This window comes from Festucalex cinctus, chromosome 20 (genome assembly GCF_051991245.1).
Source record: "Festucalex cinctus isolate MCC-2025b chromosome 20, RoL_Fcin_1.0, whole genome shotgun sequence".
In the NCBI taxonomy this organism is placed as follows: domain Eukaryota; kingdom Metazoa; phylum Chordata; class Actinopteri; order Syngnathiformes; family Syngnathidae; genus Festucalex; species Festucalex cinctus.
Genome location: NC_135430.1, coordinates 7,116,660 through 7,138,936, shown reverse-complemented (window position 1 = coordinate 7,138,936; position 22,277 = coordinate 7,116,660). Strand labels below are relative to the sequence as shown.

The window sequence follows — 22,277 nt, the reverse complement described above, 5'->3', positions numbered from 1 at the left end:
TTTGTTTCAGGGTGCGTCTGGTGGAAAGAGGTTCTCCTCACAGTCTGCCTCTGATGGAGTCAGGGAAGGTGAGCGCACATGCACAAACCTTTTTTTTTTCTTCTTTATTAGTTTGGACAAAAATTTGTGAGTCAAATGCGGATATTTTCAAGGAGCTGTTTGAGGTTTTTACGGAGAAATCAATAGCATCCATTTTGCCAGCAAGACCTGGAAGTTAAATGTCAAGACTATTTGCGGCGCGGACTGTACGTCGTCCTCCCACAGTCGGGTGACTCAAGTCGGTCTGTGATCGTCAACATCAATGTCGTCGCCCGCCTGCTCGTCTGCACATGCGGACCGGAGACGTGTCGCTGACTCAAACGCGGCATGTGGCTTCACGTCAAGCAGGAACCATTCTTAGAAAAAGAATATTTCATTTTTCCTCGTAGGCCTCCGGCTGAGTCGGAAAAACATCAAACAAAATGATTTTTTTCATTCAGTCAAGTCATTTTTATTTATATACAAACATTTTTCTTTTTGTTTTTAAATAAAATAATAAAAATTTTGATGTTCACATTTTTTTAATGATTGATTTTTTTTTAAGGCCTCCTTCATGGATTTGTTAATTTAACTTTTTTTTTTTTTTTTTTATGTATTATGTAAAGATTTTGCTTAACATTTTTGATATTTTTAAAAAATTTTAATAAAATAAAAACGTGGTTTTTTTTAATAACAAAATGTATTTTTAAAAAGAAAAACTTTATTTTATTTTTGGATTTTAAAAATACTATTTATATTATTATTTTATTTTGAAAGTCCCCTATGGATTATTCAGTTTTTCAAAAAAATACTTAGGTCTAAGTATACATAAAAAATGTATTCCTAAAAATATAGTTCATGGTTAATGTAAGCCACTTTAACATTTTGCACTGTTCAAACATGAACACTGCAGGGGGGAAAAATATGTAAATATTTATGATTCAGTTAAAATCTTCCACATAAAAGGTACAATTTTAAAGACATCAAGATTTAAAAAATGAACAGTTCTTAAACGGACACTTTACACATTGAGCCATTTTCAGCAATAAGAAGCGAATATTTTGTGTAGAATTAATGTGATAATTCTTTTTCTTTTTAAAAAAAAAAGATTTTTCGTGTGCAATTAAAACTTTTCGAAACACATTTTGCCACTTGCTGTCGACTGTCACCTGTTTTCTGTGTTTTGGTCATGTGACGTCCGTAAACTGAGCCATGATTGGCCGTTACCGGAGCGCTGCGGCGTGTGATGTCATTTTCCGTCGACAGCGTGTGTCAAATTGGCCGTGGATAAAAACAGGAGCATTTTGCTGCTTTGTTTATTTTCCACAACACATACATATACAACATATTATTGTAAAATAACTTGTGCTTTGAGTAATACATGCTATTTTTTTAAAAAGTTTAAGAAATGGCTAAACTAAGACAAGAAAGTCTTTCTTGGAGCAGAAATGAAAGCCGCGTAACCATGGCAACAACGCCACATTTTTTGTTTTCAGATCCTACCCGGAGTTCGCATCATCATCGCCAACCCCGAGACCAAAGGCCCCCTGGGCGACTCGCACCTGGGCGAGGTGCGCTCATCAGACCGCACGGTGTTGACCCCGCCCCCGGAGCTGACGTCTCCTCCTCTTTGTTGTCAGATTTGGGTGCACAGCGCCCACAACGGCAGCGGCTACTACAGTGGCTACGGCGAGGAGGTCCTGCAGTCGGACCACTTCAACTCCCGGCTGAGCTTCGGCGACACGCAGACCGTTTGGGCCCGCACGGGCTACCTGGGCTTCCTCCGCCGCACCGAGCTGACCGATGCCAACGGAGGTGGGGCCGGGCCGTTGACACGCTTTTGGGGTTTGACGTTCGCGTTAATCGCTAACGTACGTGTCGTGTCGTGATGTTTGTGGCAGAGAGACACGACGCTCTGTTCGTGGTGGGTGCCTTGGAGGAGGCCATGGAGCTGCGCGGCATGCGCTACCACCCCATCGACATCGAGACGTCCGTCATTCGCGCGCACAAGAGCATCATGGAGTGGTACGTTATACACAAGTATTAGCAAGCAGAACCACACCCAACAAAAAAATGGTTTACAGTTGCCTATAGATGTCACAAAATAGCGGCAAAGCACTATTTTTGTGCAAATGAAGCTCTTCAACTGACTTCAACACAGTTCCTTGTTACCAAGATGTCCCACAATGGCGGCAAAGTGCTATTTTTGTCTAAATGAAGCTCCGCAGGTCACTTCAGCATAGTTCCCTTGCACCTGAATGACACAAATTGGCGGCAAATTGCTACTTTTGTCTAAGTGAAGCTCAGGAACTCACTTTGTTCCTTGGACACAAGATGCCACAAAATGGTGGAAAAGCACTACTTTTGTCCCAAAAAAAAAACTTCTCAACTAACTTCAGCCTAGTTCCTATGGCGGCATAGCTCTAATTTTATCTAAATGACGCTCCTCAGCTCAAGTAAACAACGTATTTTGGCAACACGATGCCACCAAAGTGCTACTTTTGTCGACACAACTCACTTCACCGTAGTTCGTTGGACACAAGAGGCCACAAAATGGTGGAAAAGCACTACTTTTGTCTAAAAAAAGCTTCTCAACTAACTTCAGCCTTGTTCCTATGGCGGCATAGCTCTAATTTTATCTAAACGTAGTATCTTGGCAACACGATGCCAACAAAGTGCTACTTTTGGCGAAATGAAGCTCCTCAAGTCACTTCACTGTAGTTCCTTTGACACAAGATGCCACAAAATGTTGAAAAAGCACTACTTTTATCTAAAACAAAAAGCTTCTCACCTAACTTCAGCCTCGTTCCTTGGCAGCGATATGGCGGCATAGCTCTAATTTTATCTAAATGACGCTCCTCAGCTCACTTAAACATAGTATCTTGGCAACACAATGCCACAAAATAGCGGCAAAGTGCTACTTTTGTTTAAATGAAGCTCCTCAAGTCTCTTCACTGTAGTTCCTTGGACCCAAGATGCCACAAAATGGTGGAAAAGCACTACTTTTATCTAAATAGAGATTCTCACCTAACTTCAGCTGACTCCCTTGGCAGCAGTATGCGGCATAGCTCTAATTTTATCTAAATGACGCCCCTCAGCTCACGTAAACGTCCTGTCGTGGCAACACGATGCCACCAAAGTGCTACTTTTGTCAAAATGAAGCGCCACAACTCACTTCACCGTAGTTCGTTGGACACAAGATGCCACAAAATGGTGGCAAAGCATTACTTTTATCTAAATAAAGCTTCTCAACTCAGTTCAGCCTAATTCTTGGGCAGCAATATGGCAGCATAGCTCTAATTTTATCTAAATAACGCTCCACAGCTCACTTAAACGTAGTATCTTGGCAACATGATGCCACAAAATGGCGGCAAAGTGTCTGTTTTGTCTAAATGCAGCTCCTCAAGTCACTTCACTGTAGTTCCTTGGACCCAAAATGTGACAAAATGGTGACAAAGCACTACTTTTATCTAAATAGAGCTTCTCACCTAACTTCAGCCTAGTTTGCTTCGCAACAATATCTTTAATTGTATCTAAATGATGTTCCTCAGCTCACTTAAAAGTAGTATCTTGGCAACAAAAACCACAAAATGGCGGCAACGTGCTACTTTTATCTAAATGAATCCCCGCAACTCATTTCACTTCACAAGATGCCACAAAATGGTGAAAAAGCACTACTTTTAGCTAAATTAAGCTTCTTGCCTAACTTCAGCCGAGTTCATTGGCAGCAATATGGCGTTATAGCGTTACTTTTGTTTAAATGAAGCTCCATGACTAACTTCAACATAGTTCTCAGGCACCAAAATTTCATAGAATGGTGTTCCTTTTGTATAAACAATGCTCGACAATTCACTCCATCTTGGTTCCTTGCTAGCAGTATGACGGGGGAGAGCTACTTTTGCCTAAACAAAGCTCCGCAAGACCGCAACTCATTTCAACATAGTTCGCATGCACCAAGATTCTACAAAACTTTTGTCTAAATGCAACTCCTCAGCTCACTTCAACATGGTTCCTTGGCACCAGTATGCCACAATGTGGTGTCAAAGCACTACTTTTATCTAAATGACGCCACTCCTTTCACGTCAACATAGTTCCTTGGGCACCAAGATGCCACAAGAAGGCTCCAAAGCACTACTGTTGTCTGATTGAAGGATTTCAACTCACTTCAGCATAATCCTTTGGCACAAATATGGCGGCAAAGTGCTACTTTTGTCTAAATGAAGCTCTGCTTACCTGTCCTAACCGAATCCAACTTGCCCTCCAGCGCCGTGTTCCCTTGGACCAACCTGCTGGTGGTGGTGGTGGAGCTGGAGGGCTCAGAGCAGGAGGCGCTGGACCTGGTTCCCATGGTGACCAAGGCGGTCCTGGAGGAGCACTACCTGATCGTAGGCGTGGTGGTGGTAACCGACATCGGCGTCATCCCCATCAACTCGCGCGGCGAGAAGCAGCGCATGCACCTGCGCGACGGATTCCTGCAGGACCAGCTGGACCCCATCTACGTGGCCTACAACATGTAGCGCGCGCGCGCGTGCGTGCGACTGCGTCCGTCCTGCACTCTCCACTTGTCGCTTTTTTTTTTTTTTTCCTCGTTAGTGACCTCCGCCATGGATGCTTTGCTGGATCGGAGGGGGAAAAAAAGAAGTGAGGAGTTTGTTGTAAAAATATAAATATTGTACATTGACATAACAATCTATATGGAGAGAAAGCGAAAAGAGCAGGAGGTGTCGAGTAGCCCCTTATATGCAGCCCCTCCCCTCCCCCGCGCGTGTGTGCGTGCGTGTGCGTGACAGGGACATTTGATGTCGCTTCAGTGGAGGATTTTACGTGATTTCAGTCATCAAGGTTGGAAACTTTCTATGGGAAGAAATCAAGAATTGACCAAGGTGAGAATTAATATTATTATTTTTTTAATTTAGAGACAATAAGTTTCTTTGATTTTGATATTTTTTCGTGGTGCCTTGAGATGTGAGCGCTGTATGGTGACAGTCAACTCACGTCACAATTCATCAAAAAAAAAGAGTCTTCAAGCTGCGTTAAAGCCACGCCCACATGAAGTTTACTCAAAAACCAAACAAAACAACGACAACAAAAAACACCTTGGCTATTTCAAACGAAGACAAACAGTAGCTTTGCTTTGGGCAAAAGTCCACTTAGCCTAATGCTAGCAAACAATGCAAAACGCCATTGACATGCTAATGGTTAGCATCGCTAGTTGTGTTTTTTTTTTAGGATTGGAACATAAACAGCAGGTGACTGTAATGCCTTTGCATGTGGGCAAGGAGAGCTATTTATTTTTTTGCATGGCAGTCCGCCTGGTGACAAAAAAACAAAATGTTGATATTGATCTCTTTCCATTTTCATTCCCATGAAAAGCTTCCGCTTTGGAATATTTCCACAATTGCAATTTCCACAAACATTTGCAGCCTTTTGCAACATTACTCGCGAGGCGTTCGTGTGGAGAGAAATCGAAGGAAGTTGTGGCGACGGCCAATGTGACAGAAAAATTAGTGAATGACATTTCCGCCCGTTTTTTTTTTGTTTTGTTTTGTTTTTGTTTTTTTTGGTTTTTTTGTTTTTTTTTAAATAGACCAATTTAGATGTGTTGCTTATGTCAGGGGTTCTCTGCGATGCCTGGACCGACACAGTGAGTATGGTTTGGGAGGACTGCAAAAAAAAAAAAAAAAAAAGGTTATTGTTTGGTACGGAAGCGTTTTGCATTCACTTGAAAAAACAAAACCAAACCGTTTTTCTGACCAATTTTTTGGTGGAGCTTTGTTTTTTTGAGTAATTTTTTTTCTATTTTTCTGAATATGTTTTTCTGTTTTACTGAATATATTTTTCTGTCATAAAAAAAAATTCCGAAAAATGGAAAAAAAATATTCAGAAAGAAAAAAATACTCAGAAATACGGGGGAAAAAAATTACTCAGAAAAACAGGGGGGTAATATTATTCAGAAAAAACAGAAAAAAATTTCCAAAAAACAGGAAAAAAAAAATATTACAAAAACCAGAGCACCAACTTTTTTTTTTTTTTTTTGACCGCTGAAGTCCAAGTGAAGTCCACAGTCCACAGTCCACTGACCTGTATATATGACTGGATAGCCGGTAGCCCATATATACATGCCAGTGCAAGCCATTGAAGTCACAGGGCGGCCATCTTGTTACTCACACGTCGCGAGCAGACTACTGTATGAACTATACAGTATACGTACAAATGAGACAAATACAGCTAGTAGGCACTTAGTATAAGGCCGGAGGCGGGGTGTTTTTTGTTGTTGTTTTTTTAAACAAGGAAAAAAATTAATGCACAAATCACCACCCAACCGTCCAACCTTATACTAATTGCCTACGAGCTGCATATGTCTTCCGTAGTATGGGGATACTAGCCTCAGTTATTTGCCAACAACAGCAACAACATACCCGTATTTATGGCAAGGCTGAAGCAATAAAAGTCGTTGGCGCCATCTTGTGGCAGCATGGCACCAAGGAACTTGATTGCGGCAACAGTAGCGCTTTGCTGCCATCTTGTGGCCTCTTGGTGTCGAATAAATATATTGAAGTGAGGTGAGGAGTTTTGTTTACACAACAGCAGTGCATTGCGCCCGTTTTGTGGCTTCTATAGGCAGTTCTAAACCTTTTAAGTTTTGACCTCAGTTGGATAAAACAGCTTGTGACTATTTAGGTTTAAACATTCCAACAAGAATGAACTTTTACTGCTTTTAGTAGTTACAATTTGTTTAATTGGGGGAAAAGAAATCCTCCCATTTTAAGGGGTCTTTTGGCCCAAAAGGTTTGAGAGCCCCTGTTTTCGCACATGGAGATGCTGTTAGTGCTAAGATAATACCGTAGCATTAGGAGACCCAAAGTTGCGTGTGCGACACTTTTAACAAAAGGGACATTTCAAATGTCTGACTGCATCACAACAAAAGATTTATTTTTTTTTCCCTGAGAATGTGGCCACATTTCTTTGGATGATAACCTTTGTACGATGAAATTCAACACATATCGACTAACTTTTATTAGTTCAATTCTCCTCACCACTTTGAAATAATTTTTGACCGAGACGAGAATCTTTTAGTTGTATGCTTGCGTGTTTTGCGACAAAAAACACTTTGCTGTCTTATGTGCACTAACTCAGATGTTTTATTCAAAAGACTAGAACGGATGCAGAAGCTTAAAGATGAATATTTATTACAAATAAAAAAAAACTTGAATATTGTCAGTCCATCCCAAAAAAAGGTGGAGGTGTTGGTGTTGGCTAGCGTTGCGCTGTTAGCGTAGTTAGCGGTATGCCGCGGACTGTGACGCAGATTATGTAGAATATTTTCAATAAATATGTGTCATTAAGTCTTTTTAGTTCACCAACAGGAAGGCGGGGGAAAAAAAGTTTTTATGCATATCAGCTAGTTTAGTGATGCTAGCAAATTAGCGGCCGTGCTAAGTTAGCCGCCGTGTGTGTATAAGCGCGACAAAGGACGTCCCATCGGGTGTGTGTGTGCGTGCGATTGCGTGTGTATTGTATGTAAATAGTGTTGATTTTGTACGGTACAAAATGTGTGTGACTTGTTTTGTACACATGACTTCAAAAGATGAAATGACACTTTTATAAGAGTCTTCTATTGGCTCACGTCACACTATAACAAGTGCAATAAAGTGCTTTGATTGGCTAAAGAGACTCCGCCTTCAAATCGTACTTTGGATCATGTGACCACTAGAACACATTTTCACATTTTATATATATATATATATATATATATATATAAAAGCGGAAGAAAAGTACAAGCATGAAATTTGTTACATATAAGGCCTAATTGTTCAAATCTCACTCTTTCAAAAACTACTTTAAAAATTCCAAGATGGCAGCTGGAAGTTCTTCAGTGCATGCTGTGTCTTAACGATAGCTACGGACATGCAAAAATGTAGTATTTTTAGTTATAAAATCAAATTATTATTAAATTTTCGTACATGTATGGGATTAAAATGTACAAATCTTGGTTTATGGTGCCGCCATCTTGGAATTTTTCATGTCCGACGGCATTTTTTAAGCTTATATATGTACGATGTACGAAATTGTATTTTTGTATCGCTATTTGAACAATTCTTCTTGTTTTACTCTTGCCGGTGTCGTTGTAAGATGTGATCCACCAGATCGTATCGGGGGTCGCCTAACGAACACATCCCGCTACAATCGGCTGGAAATTATCCAGTTGATGTCAAACATTGGAAAGAAAATATTAAAGATGTCATTTAAATAACAAAATATGTGGACTGAAATTGTAAAAATGTAAATAAACCTAAGAATATAAACGCAAAATATATTGAATAAATAATAAAATAGGTTGACTAAATGATAAATACACAAAATAATTGTCTCATATGTGACACATATTATCAATGTAGATTGTTAATGTGTTCCTATTATCATTAAGACTGTTTTTTGTTTTTTGTTTTTTTGTTATTGTGATTAATTTCTGAACAGCTAAAAAAAGAAACCAAACCGAAGCTAACTTCGTTAGCGCTGCTGCACTGATGTCACCGGCAAGCGCGAAGGCGCTTCAATCCATTTTTTTTTTCACTCTTAAAGTATCGTGCTTTTATATTTTTTAGCTTTATTTACGTTTTTACAATTTTCGTCCACAAATTTTGTTATTTTGAACAATTGTAAACGGACAGTTTCCGGACAATCCGCTAGGGCATGGGGTGTCCAAACTAAAGGCCGGGGGCCATTTGCGGCCCGCCGTATATTTTTTAGTGGCCCGTGACATATGCTAAAAATGGCATTTGACTCAGTTCAAATAAAATAAAAACGAAAATGTTTGGAGATGGTCAAAGTAAGAAGGGAAGGTGTCGAAAAACACAGGTGCTATTAAAGGTTATTTTAGTTAACTAAAACTAATGAAAAAAAAATAAAATAAAAAAAACAACTTCGTTAACGAAATAAAATAAAAACGAATATGCTTTTTGGAAAAAGAAAACTAATTGAAACTACATTTTATGTTTACAAAACTAACAAAAATAAAACTAACTATAATTATAGCAAAAATGTTGTTTTAGTCTTTGGTAATTAATTTAATGCATGAGCTTTTGGGGATGATTTTAAATGTGATTTTTAGTAGATTTATTTTGATATAAACCGGAATAATGACGTCACGCCCATGGCGTTTTAAATATTGCGCACAAGTAATACACACACACACACACACACAAAAAAAAACTAAAACTAATACTGAAACTAACTAAACTAAAACTCAGCATTTATTAAAGAACTAAAACTAATAAAAACTATCAGAACCACCCTGAAAGCTAATTAAAACTAACTAAATTTAAAAAAACAAAACTCAAACCAAAATAAAAACTAAAATGAAAAACTCCAAAACTATAATAACCCTACTGCCATATTAAAAATAAATTGGTTTAGATACTGTAGCATTTATCTAAATATACAAAAGCACAAATAAATTATTTGTACAATTTTTAGGACTAAACACAATTTCTCTTCATCACATTATGTGGCCCTTGCGTCCTTCTGATTTTCTGGATGTGGCCCTCAAATGAAAAAGTTTGGACACCCCTGCTCTAGGGTGACGTCATCTGCTGGCGACCCCAATACAATCTGGCAGCCCTATCACATCTGAACACCGACACGGTCATTACGTTCATTTGCGTGATTACAATTTGGCCATGTTAAAGTTGTATTTTGTCCACCAGAGGTCGCTGTGGCCGAGGAGGTGGGATCGCGCGCGACTCAGTCATGTGGCGAGCACGCGCACGCACTTCAGTGCTCGTCGGGCACCGAACACGCATGGACAACACTGTTCTGTTTTTTTTTTTTGTTCATCAAGTCAACTTCTAAAGGACTTGTTGTGAGTTGATGAAGAAGCGGGCAGGCTCGGATGTGAACAAGTCTGGAAGTCCAGAAGCAGCAGCTGGATGAGAAGATCATGAGGTTCGTCCTGATGCTCGTCTTCCTCGCGCATGAGGTTAGTTCATCATCATATTTGTCAACTTTGTTCTTCTTCTAATGGAAGTGAACATCAGAACTTCAACATCTTCTGACCTTACGTGACGTCACCTTGTCTTCTTATAGTTTGACGTCATATTCTCATGTGTGACTTGATCATCTTCTCATGTTCTCTCTGACATATTTCGTTCTACTCATGCACTTTTTAGCGTTTTCTTATCCTCTACCCCGACCTCATTTTATCTTCTCATGTATCTCTGTCACATTTGCATACTATGACCGTCAGTAATAATAATAATAATAATAATAAAAATTGCATACTATGATGTCCCATTCTCATGCACTCCATGAAGTGTTCAACAGCCGCATAGCTACTCGTACGTCTGGTTAATATTTCATCTTATCTCCTCCGCGTTATCGTTTTGTGCCCCCCCCCCAGACACACACACACACCCACACCCCCACACACGAGTCAACAAACTGTTCCCATGCAGCGCAAAATTATGAAAATGCGTCAGTGATAACGACGATGTTCGTTATTTCACCCCGAGTTGTTTTTGTTAATGAACGTGTGCGCGCGTACGTGTGGTAAACGTACTGAAACACCCTGACAGCTCGTAAATGCTTTCGAGTGGTAATGTAAACAGCAACTCGCTGAACACATACTGTACACATACAGTTACTATCACTAAAGTTCCTTTGACATACGGACTGAATCAGTTCAAGTGTTATTATTTTTGCACATTGTGTATTGAGTAAACGTTGCTAAATGGTGGGAAAAGATGAGCAAGTTTTTAATGATGCCAGCTGTGTTTACCTGAGCAAGCAACACCATTTTCTTATAGAGGGAAACATTCGGGAAGACAAACTTTTTGTTTTTCAAGTTAAAAGCGTTCCCTCATGTCTTACTAACACGCCTGTCTAATCCCCCAAGGATGATGAATTAGGCTATAGACATATTGTGAAAGTCTTTTATTCTTTTTAATCGCAGAGGTGAACTTTCCTCCACAAAGCTACGCCAGTGGCGTTTTATCAAAGTGAACTTTTGACTTATTCCCAAAATATTGTTGCCGTCTGCTTGGCTTGCCGACGGCAGGCGGCTGGCAGATTTCCTCTCTGCCACTTCACCTGGGAGATGAAGCGGGCGAGCCAAGAGTGTCACGCTGGTCTGCAGCGGCGCGCGGCGCCCCCCGCAGGTGCACCACCCACTCACATCTTCAACGTTTTTTCTGATATTTTTCGACTAAACGCTCAAACCGCTTTCATTAATTTTGTGGATGTTTCAGGATGTGCAGGCGAGTGGGATAACGCTTCGTGCTGGCACAGCGCCGCGGTGGGCGAGGTCGTCACCCAACCCTGCCCCGCCCCCCTCCTGCACCTGTTTGGGAAGAAGGGTGAGCTAATTATTTAGCCAACATCGTCTCAAAGCAACATGAAGTTCCAATGATAACCCTTATTCGATATTTGCTAACTTTGGCCTCTCTTTGCTAATTGTTAGCTTCAGTATGCTAACTTTTAGCGGGAAGTTGTTAACTCTCAGCTTCAATACGCTAACTATTGGAAACGATTACCTGATTGTTAGCTCCATAATGCTAACTGTTGGTAGATATTTGCTAACATATAACGTCTGTAATATATTTTTTGCTAACTATTAGCCTCACTCCACCAAATATTGACACAGCTTTTGAAATCTAACTTTTGGCAGCTGCTAACTCTCAGCTAAACTACGCTATCTATCTGGAATGATTTACTGATTGTTACCCACTGTATGCTAACTGTTGGTAGAAATTTGGTAACATATAGCATATGTAATCTAATTTTTGCTATTAGCTTCAATCTAACAAATATTGACACAGCTTTTAACTGTTAGCTTCTGTTCTCTTAACTGTTGTCAGTTCTTTGCTAATTGTTAACTTCAACATGCTAACTTTTGGCGGGAAAGTTGCTAACTCTCATTACGCTAACTGTCGCCACCAAATATTGACACAGCTTTAAACTGATAGCTTCTGTTCTCTTAACTGTTGTCAGTCCTTTGCCTATTGTTAACTTCAATATGCTAGCTTTTGTCGGGGAGTTGCAAACTTTCAGGTTCAGTACGCTAACTGTCGCCGCCAAATGCTGAAACAGCTTTTAACTGTTCGCGTCTGTTCTCTTCACTATTGTCAGTTCTTTGCTAATTGTTAACTTCAACATGCTAACTTTTGTCGGGAAGTTGCTAACTCTCAGCTTCAGTATGCTAACTGTCGCAGCCAAATATTGACACAGCTTTTAACTGAAAGCTTCTGTTCTCTTAACTGTTGTCAGTTCTTTTGCTAATTATTAGCTTCTGTATGCTAACCTTTGGCAGACATTTTCTAACATAGCTTTCTATACCCCATTGGCAGCGATTTGGTGTTAGCTTCTGTGTGCTAACTGTTAGCTTGTGTAACTGTTGGCAGCTAGTCGCCAACAGTTCTTTCCTGTACGTGAAATTTTGGCAAATAGTTGCTGACTGATAATGCCGTGAAAGTAAGAAGATTGTATTATTATTATTTTTTTATTTTTTTTATTTTTTATTTTATTTTATAATCAATGGCTAGTGTGATGTTCTGTAGGTAATCTGAGCAGGAAGTGCACCCCTCAAGGATGGTCAGATGTTTACCCCGTCATCGCCGCCGCCTGCTCGTCCAACGACACCGACCAACCCAACGAGGTGAGCTCAACACATTTTTTGGGCTCACTCCAACATGAAAGTACCAACTTCCTGTCAGCACGCTTGTGTTTACGTGAGGAGGAAGACATGAAAGACGACTTTGTTTTGTCATCACTGATAAACAATGTGCCACTTAGACAAAAAAAAGAAAGAAGACACTTACATGACCAAATGGAGTGAAAGATGAACACGCACACGCTCATGCGCCTGGCATGAGATCTTGTCCAGAGCTGTCAGGTGTGTGTGTGACTTCATCTCAGGGAAGCTTCTGTTTGTTTCCTGTTGGATGTTCCAGGCTTTTCCGTCTGGAGAACGTTTAGTGGAGAACAGACACACACACGGACATAGAGAGACACACATGCATAGATTGGGCACACATGCTCAGTAACACACACAAGTGTACCGTGTGTGGGCGGGTTTAGGTCAGACCCAAACACGTCAAAAAGATAAGATGTCTCCAAAAATGGACATCTTAAAGCTAAGAGGCTCATAAAAAAACAAAAAAAACAGCAGCTGCACAAGAAGATACACTTTTGTGAAGGAGTTATTCAAGAGGTGTGTTTGCGTTTGTGTGCTTTTTTTGTGTGTGTGTGTGCGCGTTGCACAAACCGGGTCAGAATTCCATCAATTGTGCGCCGACTTAAAGGAGAAGCTCTTAAGTCCGACACAATCCTATCCCGGCTCAAACCTTGCAGGCAATACCTCAACATTTCAGTTATACAAGGTGGAAAAAGAAGTCTGATGATGACGATGATGATGAAGAAGACCTTGATGATGATGACGATGATGATGAAGAAGACCTTGATGATGATGATGATGATGAAGATGATGCTGATGATGATGATGATGTTGATGATGATGATGATGATGATATTTGTGTGTATGTGTGTTTGTCCAGCTCGTGTTCTACAAAGTGGTGATGGTTCTGTCCACGCTGGGTCACAGCTTATCTCTCATCAGTCTTCTCAGCAGCACTGTCATCATCGCCCTCTTCAGGTGCGTGTGCGCACGCGCACACACACACGTGAACTTGGGAGCGCATAAAGCGCGTGGAGTAGGTCGTGTATGTGTTTACACACGTGTGTCCGTCCTGGCCAGATGTTCATTGACAAATGTTAATCATGTTTACTTTGAACATTCATCATCTTCCGCTGCCTGACACGCACAAAAACACATTCTTGTGTGTGTGTGTGCGTGTAGGAGGCTCCATTGCACGAGGAACTACATCCACATCAACCTGTTTGCGTCCTTCATGCTGAGGGGCGTGGCCGTGCTGACCAAAGATCTCTTGCTGTTCTACAGTGAAGAGGAGGACGCGCTGGACTGCAGCGTTCAGCCCTCGCTGGTGACATCATCAACATGCAACATGCCGGCATTTAAAAAAACCAAAAAACAACACATTTGTGTTTGTGTGTGTTTGCAGGTGGGCTGTAAGAGCAGCCTGGTGTTCCTCAACTACTCCATCATGGCCAACTTCTTCTGGCTGCTGGTGGAGGCGCTCTACCTTCACACGCTGCTGCTGGTGATCCACGCCCGCTGCGCCCGACTCTCCGTCTTCATGCTGATTGGCTGGGGTAGGAGACACACGTGCACATGCGCCAGATCCAAATTCTAGCTTAATTTGGAACCTTCATCGTTTTCCTACCCCAGACTTGAAAGATCGTGTCTTGAAAGTGAGACACAGCTGACATTTTGCCAAAACACGCCACTGAGAACAAAAACGAGTCATCAGTCTCGGTGCCAAAGTGTTTGCACTCAGCTACGCGGGTTCCAAACATTGTCTGGCTTCCACCATCCATCATGCGCGCGTGCGTGCGTGCGTGCCGCATCTGGCCAAGCCTCACTCGAAACACTTTGCTGCGTCTTTGTGCCTTTCAGGAATCCCGTGCGTGTTCACGGTGGCGTGGATCCTTTGCCGGCTACACTTGGATGACACCTGGTGAGTCGCAATGCCAAACCACGTCATTTGACAACAAACATCTTCAGGTTGTTTATTATTATTATTATTATTATTATTATTATTATTATTATTATCCATTCATTTTCTGAACCGCTTACCCCTCACAAGGGCCTCGGGGGGTGCTGGAGCCTATCTCAGCTGGCTCTGGGCAGTAGGCGGGGTACACTCTGAACTGGTTGCCAGCAAATCGCATTATTATTATTATTATTATTATTATTATTATTATTATTATTATCATTATATTCCATCATCAAAATTACTATTATCATTATTATTATTATTATTACAATCATCATCATTATCATTATTATTCTGATTGTTATGAGATTATTATCATCATCATCATCATCATCATTATTATCATTATTATTATTTAATCATCATTATCATTATTATCATTTGACAACAATCTTTAGGTTAATTCTTCTTCTTATTATTATTATTATTATTGTTGTTGTTGTTGTTGTTATTATCATCATCATAATTATCATTTTATTATTATCATCATTAACATTTGACAACAAAGTTCTTTAGGTTTATTATTATTATTATTATTATTATTATTATCCATCCATCCATCCATTTTCTTGACCGCTTATTCCTCACAAGGGTCGCGGGGGCTGCTGGCGCCTATCTCAGCTGGCTCTGGGCAGTAGGCGGGGGACACCCTGGACTGGTTGCCAACCAATCGCAGGGCACACAGAGACGAACAACCATACACACTCACACGCACACCTAGGGACAATTCGGAGCGCCCAATTAACCTGCCATGCATGTCTTTGGAATGTGGGAGGAGACCGGAGTACCCGGAGAAGACCCACGCGGGCACGGGGAGAACATGCAAACTCCACCCAGGAAGGTCCGAGCCTGGACTCGAACCGGAGACCTCAGAACTGGGAAGCGGACGTGCTAACCACTAGACTACCGTGCCGCCATTATTATTATTATTATTATTATTATTATTATTATTATTATTATTATTATTATTATTATTATTATTATCACCACCACTATCATCATCATTATTATTATTTTATCGTCATCATTATCATTTGACAACAAAGTTCTTTAGGTGTATTATTATTATTATTATTATTATTATCATTATTATCTTTATCCTTATCATCATCATCATTATTATTATTATAATTCCCAGCATCTACACCTTTCATATTTCTCAATTGATTCAAACTATTAAAATATCCACAAAATGATATATGAATGGAGACATTTCCACATTTCTTGAAATATTTTAGAGCGTATTTTTAAATTGGACCCAAAAAAAGAGCTTTTTTTCTATTCAGTGTTTTTATATCCATGTAAAAAAAAATTTGCACAGCATTGACAATACGCTGCTTCCTTTGCTTCCTTCCTGCGTGTTTTTGTTTTGAGGTGCTGGGAAAGGAACGACAACCCGATCCCCGGCAGAGTGTTGGACTGGCCCATCTTGGCGTGTGTCGTGGTACGTACGCTTTCAACCGTGTGTTTGTTTGTCTGCATGTTTGCCTGCCGGCGACCAATCCAGGGCGTACGTACCGGACCTCTCGCCTGAAAGCGCGTTCGTGTGTTTTGTGTGTCAGATCAACTTCATCCTGTTCATCAGCATCATCCGCATCCTGGTGCAGAAACTGCGATGCACCGACGTGGGCGGCAACGAGCAGTCGCAGTACAAGTAGGCAGCATGCCAGACCTTCTTTGTCCATCATTTCATTATGTTTGTAACGATTTCAAATATCTATTTTGATTTTCAGGCTGTGGGCAAAATGTCCACCTATGGAGGACCAAAACTGTCAAAATTCAAAATAAATAAATGACTAAATAACTGACTAAATAAATAGATAAATAAATAACTAAATAAATAAATGACTAAACAAATAAATAAATGACAAAAAGTGGAAATAAAAACGGATTTATTTCCATTTATATTTATTTGTTTGGATATAATTTTTTATTTCCACTTTTTGTCGTTTATTTATTTATTTAGTCATTTATTTATTTTGAATTTTGGCAGTTTTGGTCCTCCATAGTCAACAACAAAAATGTGTTGACACCAAACTGTCCCACCTCATGAGCGTTTTGCAGTGGTTTAGCACCATCTAGTGGTGGGAATTTGAAACTGCAGTCAAGCAATGAAATGACTCACTCAGCTTTTTTTTTCTGTCTGTGGTCAATTAAAAAAAATTGATTGTTACATCCCTCCAAGGTTTAGCCTCCTCACTCACAGGTTCCTCTGGGTTCATTTAGAATTTGATTTATATATATATATATATATATATATATATATATATATATATATATATGTATATAAATTGAACAAAACTTCACTTTTGGGTTTGGTGGCATGCTTTTCAATTCACTTTTTTCGCTACCTGGAAGTAGCTCGGCACGTCTCATTTGCAAATATTCTCAAAATGTCTCTCCGTCATCGATTTATTTACGTTTATTTCTTCTTGTGCTTGTGTTTTTTGAGGCGTCTGGCCAAGTCCACCCTCCTGCTCATCCCGCTGTTTGGGATCAACTACGTGGTCTTCGTCCACCTAATGGAGCCCACCGATAAAACCATGCGGCGCGTCAAGATCTTCTTTGAGCTGGGCCTTGGATCCTTCCAGGTGTCACTTCACTACTTCAACATATTAACTCATCATTGACTGGCAGCCATTTTTCACTGAAGCAAGCCCCTTCGCTCCCGGCTGTTTTACTAGAGTTGGACTGATTTTGTGAGGCCCACAGAATATTGTGTTCCATTGCTATAAAAACATGGAACATACCAAAAGAAAGATTGGAGTCTCTTCTTTGATCAGGAAAAAAAAGTATATTTCTATCTCTTTCCATTTAGCAGCAATTAGCATTAGAATAGAGCTAAGTTTCATCAATATTCACATTCCTGTTGAAAAGACAAAAGAGCTTGTTGCAACATGGCCCTGATTGCGCTCTTATATTCTGCTGCCACCTCATGGCCGTTTTTTGTAATAGCTACCATTGCTACAACCATTCTCTTCAGTTGAGAGGCTGGATCAAAGCCTTCTGTATGCTCTAGCATAAATAATAATATTAATAATAATAATAATAATAATAATAATAATAATAATAATAATAATAATAATAATAATAATAATAATAATAAACAATGTATAAAGACGTCTTTGGGACACTGATAAAAAAAAAGTATGTTTGTATTTGTTTCCGTTTAGCAGCAATTAGCATGAGAATATACCTTAAGTTTCATCATTATTCACAAACCTGATGAAAACACTGGGATAAGGAACTTGTTGCAACATGGCCCTGGCTGATCTCTTATACTCTGCTGCCACCTGCTGGCCGTTTTTTTGTAATAACTACCATTGCTTTAAGCAACCTCTTGAGATCAGAAGCTGCATTAAAGCCTTCTGTATGCTACAGCATAAAAAAAAAACGTCAAAAATGTATAAACACGTTTTTGGGAGTGAAGGACAAAGTTTTAAAAACGTATTTATACGTTTTTGGGGTTGAATGAGTTACATGAGATACTTTGCGTACACAAGTGTACAATTACAAAAGTGAGACCAATTTCTCCATTTTGTGCTCAGATCGGTTTATTTGGAATCAACGACTGATTCGCCTGTTTTCTAACTTTTGCCGTTTGTGTTTCAGGGTCTTATTGTGGCAGTTCTGTACTGCTTCCTCAACTGTGAGGTGAGATTCCCGCTCTTCCTCATCTTCCTCATCGTCATCCTTCGAAATGTTTACCATCTGATTTTTTTTTCTTTTTCTTTTCAGGTGCAGGGCGAGTTGCGGAGGATGCGCAGGAGCTTGTCCCTCAAGCGTTACGTGCAGGGTGGCAACGGCGATTGCGGCCTGCGTGCCGCATCGCTGGCCCCCAACGGCGCCGAACACTCGGCCCCATTCGCCAGCAGGAACACTCGAGCGTCCATCTTGCAGACGGAGACCTTTCTCTTGTGACCGACCGCCAGGCCCTTCAAGGTTCCTCTCAAAACAATTTTTTTTGCATTTCTTTCCTATGTAAAATTGTTATCAATACATGCATAGAGCAAATATTTAGCTAGTTGTGCTTTTTTTTTTTTTTAATCACTTATTTCTGCCACGCTCCAAATATTAAGGCAACAAACATGTATCACATTTTAAGTTGGGCAATTTTACGAAATATTTTCAGCCCACATTTACACTTTACAGAAAAAAAATTCTCATTTGTATATAAAAACAACTCAGCAAACAGCTTGCTTGCTTTGCTGTGCCATAAAGGTCAAAAATTAATATTTTAAAGTTAGCCAACTCAACAAGTCAAATATATGAAAATGTGAATAAAAACACTGGACACGATTTCAAGGTTCAATTTTTATTTTATTATTGTGGGAATGCTTCAGCACATATGTTATTGTGATTTTTATTCTCCACACTTTTTTTTGCCTTATAACAACTCCCACATAATATTTCCGATTTACTCTTTTCAAATTTCAACTTGCTTAAAAAATTCGTGCCTCCCGGGTTATATGTCGTCTGATTCCACAGTACTTACAGTATCCGCACAATTTAACGTTAAGTATCAACTTTTCTCAATTCATTTTCAATGGGACAGAAATAGAACTTTTTTTTAAGTATCACTTTCCACGCCCACTTCCAGATATATAACTTATCATCATTATCAGGTGTCTTACACTGCTCAGTGGCAGAGTTGGTAAAGTGGATTGTCCAGTAACCAGGAGGTTATAATTTCATAATTTATCTCTTTTCTTCATAAGCATTCCACATGCATTCTGCTATTAGCATTCAGCTTTCAGCACTCCCACACAATTTCTACAGAGTCTAGTTATTATTAGTAGTAGTGACAAGTAATCGCGATATGATCAGCTCATCACACAAAATAAATAAATAAAATAAATTTTACCAATAAATACTAAATTAAATAACCAATAAATAACCATAAGGCGCTAAAGGGATTCAATCGTCATCCTCCAAACAAAGTGCTCGTCGATTTTAGTGAAGTGTGGTGGGACGGAGGCGAGGGGAGAAGGAGGAAGATGAAGGTGAGGATGATGATGGGGAGGTGGAAGGTGAGGATGATGTTGATGATGATGGTGGAGATGATGAAGGGGCAGCGGAGGTGGAAGTGAGGATGGTGAGAAGCGAGCTTTCGGACGGCGGGCTGGTGGTCAAAGACCGAGCGGCGGCAGCGGCAGCGTTGCTGTGAGGACATAAACAAGAGGAAGATGAGGATGATGATGAGGATGAGGATGGGGACGATGAGGATGAAGGTGCACATTCACCTGATGGCCGCGGCCTTCTGGCGAGCCCACGGGGCGTTGATTGCAACGCAGTAGAAGTTATCGGCGGTGTAGAAGCTGCAGGGCGACAACAGTTAGCATCGTTAGCTTAGCATCATTGAGGCTACGTCGATGCAGTGATTGGTTAAAAATAATAATAATAATAATCTTGTCTTCTAATCTATACAGTCGTCAAAAAAAGGTTTTGTTCACCTTGACTCGTTTCGGTAAAGGTGAACAAAACCTTTTTGTCTTTAAAAAGAAAAACAAAGACTGGCAGCAGTGATTGGCCATAGGGGGCGCTGTTGCACATCTTTTCATGGAAGCTGAACTGGTATATTTTGATGCTAGTTTCGAGTCTTGAGTTTAAAGGGATACTTCACTTATTGAGCCCATTATAGCAATAAAAAGTTAATATTTTGTCTATAATTAATTTTATACTTTCATTATTTCTCACGTACAATTAGTACCTTTAAAAACACATTTTGCAATTTGCTGTCCACTGAAAATGACATCACAAAGGCTCAGGTAACCAATCACAGCTCACCTGTTATCTAGGTTTGGTCATGTGACATTCACAAGCTGAGCTGTGATTGGTTACCTGAGCCCTTGTGATGTCATTTTCAGTCGACAGCATATTGCAAAATTTGTTTTTAAAGGTACGAATTGTACATGAAAAATAATGAAAGTATCAAATTAATTATCGACAAAATATTATTTCTTTATTGCTATAATGGTCTAAATAAGCGAAGTATCCCTTTAAATTTCAATTTCAACACTTTTATTGCACAAAATGTGAGCCATCTCATTTTGGATTTTGGTTATTCACGCGGGATTTTTTTCTACCTGGCTATGGTAATAGAATGTTGACTTTTTTTTTTTAGATACTTGACTCATTGAACAATTTTCAGCAGTGAAAAATTAATATTTTGTCCAGAATTAATTTCAATTATTTTTTCATGTACAATTAATACCTTTACCTGGATTGGCTGGCAACCAATTCAGGGTGTACCCCGCCTACCGCCCAAAGCCAGCTGGGATAGGCTCCAGCACCCCCCGCCACCCTTGTGAGGAAACACGGCTAAGAAAATGAATGAATGAATAAATGAATTAATTAATTCCTTTAAAAGGTAATTTATCTACTTCTTGTCGACTGATGATGACATCACCTGTGCTGAGGAAGTAGGTAACGACCAATCATGGCTCACCTGTTTTCTGGGTTTGGTCAGTAAATGGAGCCATGATTGGTCGCTACCTACTTCCTCAGCGCAGGTAACAGCAAGTAGAAAAATTACTTTTTAAAAGGTACTAATTGTACATGAAAAATAATGAAGTTATCACATTAATTATAGACAAAATATGAAATTTTTACTGCTGAAAATGGCTCATTGACAATAATAAAGCCAAACAATTGTGTGCCAGCAATTTGGTTTTGTAATTGCCACGAGATGGTGTCAAAGCGCTACTTCTCTCGACATGAACATCTTCAACTCACTTCAACATACTTCGGACATATCGCTAGATGCCGCAATTTTCCTCTTTCCTTTGCCTGTTTTTTTTTTTTTTTCTCAATTCTAAAGCGTCGACGTGATACTCACATGACGGCAGGCAGGCACGGAGCTTGCGGCCTCTGCACTCGGTACGCGTAGACTTCCTCAGTGATCTCCTTGTAGCTCACCTTCTTGCAGCATTCGGTGGGCTTCCCCGGTTGGCACTGGACCAAGGCCACCACAACAGCGGCCAACAAGAAAATCTGCAGGCTTCCGGAGGTCATCTTTTTGAAAACGGGAAGAATCGAGGGAAGAAGAAAAAAAAGTCGGAAGCTTTCTTGGTTTGTCTGGCTTGAGTGTCGGAGAAGCGAGTGAAGCAGAAACTCTCAGATGGCCACATTTAAAGCAAAAAAAAGCAGAAGTGAAGTCGTCTGTTGGTTTTGTCATCCTCCCTCAAGTTTCTCTTTTTTTTTTGTGAACGAGTGACGCGCTCGTTTACTGAGAATGACTTAAAAGTGACTTTTCCGAACGTCATGTTCTGTTTTCTTTTTTTAGCTTTCTTATCAACGCTGATGAAGAAATGAAAATGAACGCCGATTGATGCGCAAATGTCACAATAATGTCACTAGTTATGTCTTATTTTTTCATTATACAATTGGTTAATTATATACACATAATCAAAAAGCAAATCAAAATAATGACAATTTTATTTCGTAATATAATAATTGAACTTTTTTTTTTTCCTTACCTATGACTGACGTATCGCATTTATGTGTTTTAAAAATTAAATTATGCTACTTTATACTGTACATATTTAGATTTTTTTTTTTATATTTGTATATTTATTAATATTTTTATATTTAGGATTTTCCATTTCACAAAAAGCTACAGTTCTTTTT

General features: G+C 39.7%; 3 protein-coding genes across 9 annotated transcripts in view; 2 read left to right on the top strand and 1 right to left on the bottom strand.

The window, feature by feature from the left end:
• The window catches only part of LOC144009305 (disco-interacting protein 2 homolog C-like), a 42,821-nt gene extending 35,129 nt beyond the window's left edge, over positions 1-7,692 (top strand). For all 7 annotated transcript variants that reach the window (XM_077508981.1, XM_077508982.1, XM_077508985.1 and 4 more), the window contains 5 exons: positions 11-68; positions 1,515-1,589; positions 1,659-1,833; positions 1,920-2,043; positions 4,283-7,692. In XM_077508981.1, coding sequence (XP_077365107.1) covers positions 11-68; positions 1,515-1,589; positions 1,659-1,833; positions 1,920-2,043; positions 4,283-4,535 — 685 coding nt within the window. In that variant the 3' untranslated portion in view covers positions 4,536-7,692. The remainder of the gene's footprint in view (positions 1-10; positions 69-1,514; positions 1,590-1,658; positions 1,834-1,919; positions 2,044-4,282) is intronic.
• A 2,109-nt stretch (positions 7,693-9,801) lies between these two features.
• LOC144009421 (vasoactive intestinal polypeptide receptor 2-like) lies at positions 9,802-18,921 on the top strand. The gene is made up of 13 exons (XM_077509151.1): positions 9,802-9,997; positions 11,075-11,174; positions 11,265-11,372; positions 12,573-12,670; positions 13,569-13,666; positions 13,871-14,015; positions 14,094-14,244; positions 14,549-14,609; positions 16,023-16,092; positions 16,211-16,302; positions 17,101-17,239; positions 18,261-18,302; positions 18,387-18,921. Exons 1-13 carry the CDS (start codon positions 9,959-9,961, stop codon positions 18,567-18,569), a joined length of 1,326 nt encoding a protein of 441 aa, XP_077365277.1. The 5' UTR covers positions 9,802-9,958; the 3' UTR covers positions 18,570-18,921.
• Positions 18,922-18,956: 35 nt separating this feature from the next.
• On the bottom strand, positions 18,957-21,734 carry LOC144009639 (uncharacterized). Its single transcript, XM_077509455.1, has 3 exons — positions 21,487-21,734; positions 19,892-19,966; positions 18,957-19,809 (listed from the first exon to the last, which is right to left on the bottom strand). Exons 1-3 carry the CDS (start codon positions 21,660-21,662, stop codon positions 19,602-19,604), a joined length of 459 nt encoding a protein of 152 aa, XP_077365581.1. The 5' UTR covers positions 21,663-21,734; the 3' UTR covers positions 18,957-19,601.
• Between the last annotated feature and the right edge of the window lie 543 nt (positions 21,735-22,277).

Coding starts and splice junctions, on each gene's coding strand:
- LOC144009421 (XM_077509151.1), top strand. CDS start 9,959: ATGAGGTTCGTCCTGATGCTCGTCTTCCTCGCGCATGAG. Junction 11,373..12,572: donor GCACCTGTTTGGGAAGAAGG/GTGAGCTAATTA, acceptor GATGTTCTGTAG/GTAATCTGAGCAGGAAGTGC. Junction 14,016..14,093: donor GCAGCGTTCAGCCCTCGCTG/GTGACATCATCA, acceptor GTGTGTTTGCAG/GTGGGCTGTAAGAGCAGCCT.
- LOC144009639 (XM_077509455.1), bottom strand. CDS start 21,662: ATGACCTCCGGAAGCCTGCAGATTTTCTTGTTGGCCGCTGTTGTGGTG. Junction 19,967..21,486: donor CCGTGCCTGCCTGCCGTCAT/GTGAGTATCACG, acceptor GTCGCCCTGCAG/CTTCTACACCGCCGATAACT. Junction 19,810..19,891: donor CAGAAGGCCGCGGCCATCAG/GTGAATGTGCAC, acceptor ATGTCCTCACAG/CAACGCTGCCGCTGCCGCCG.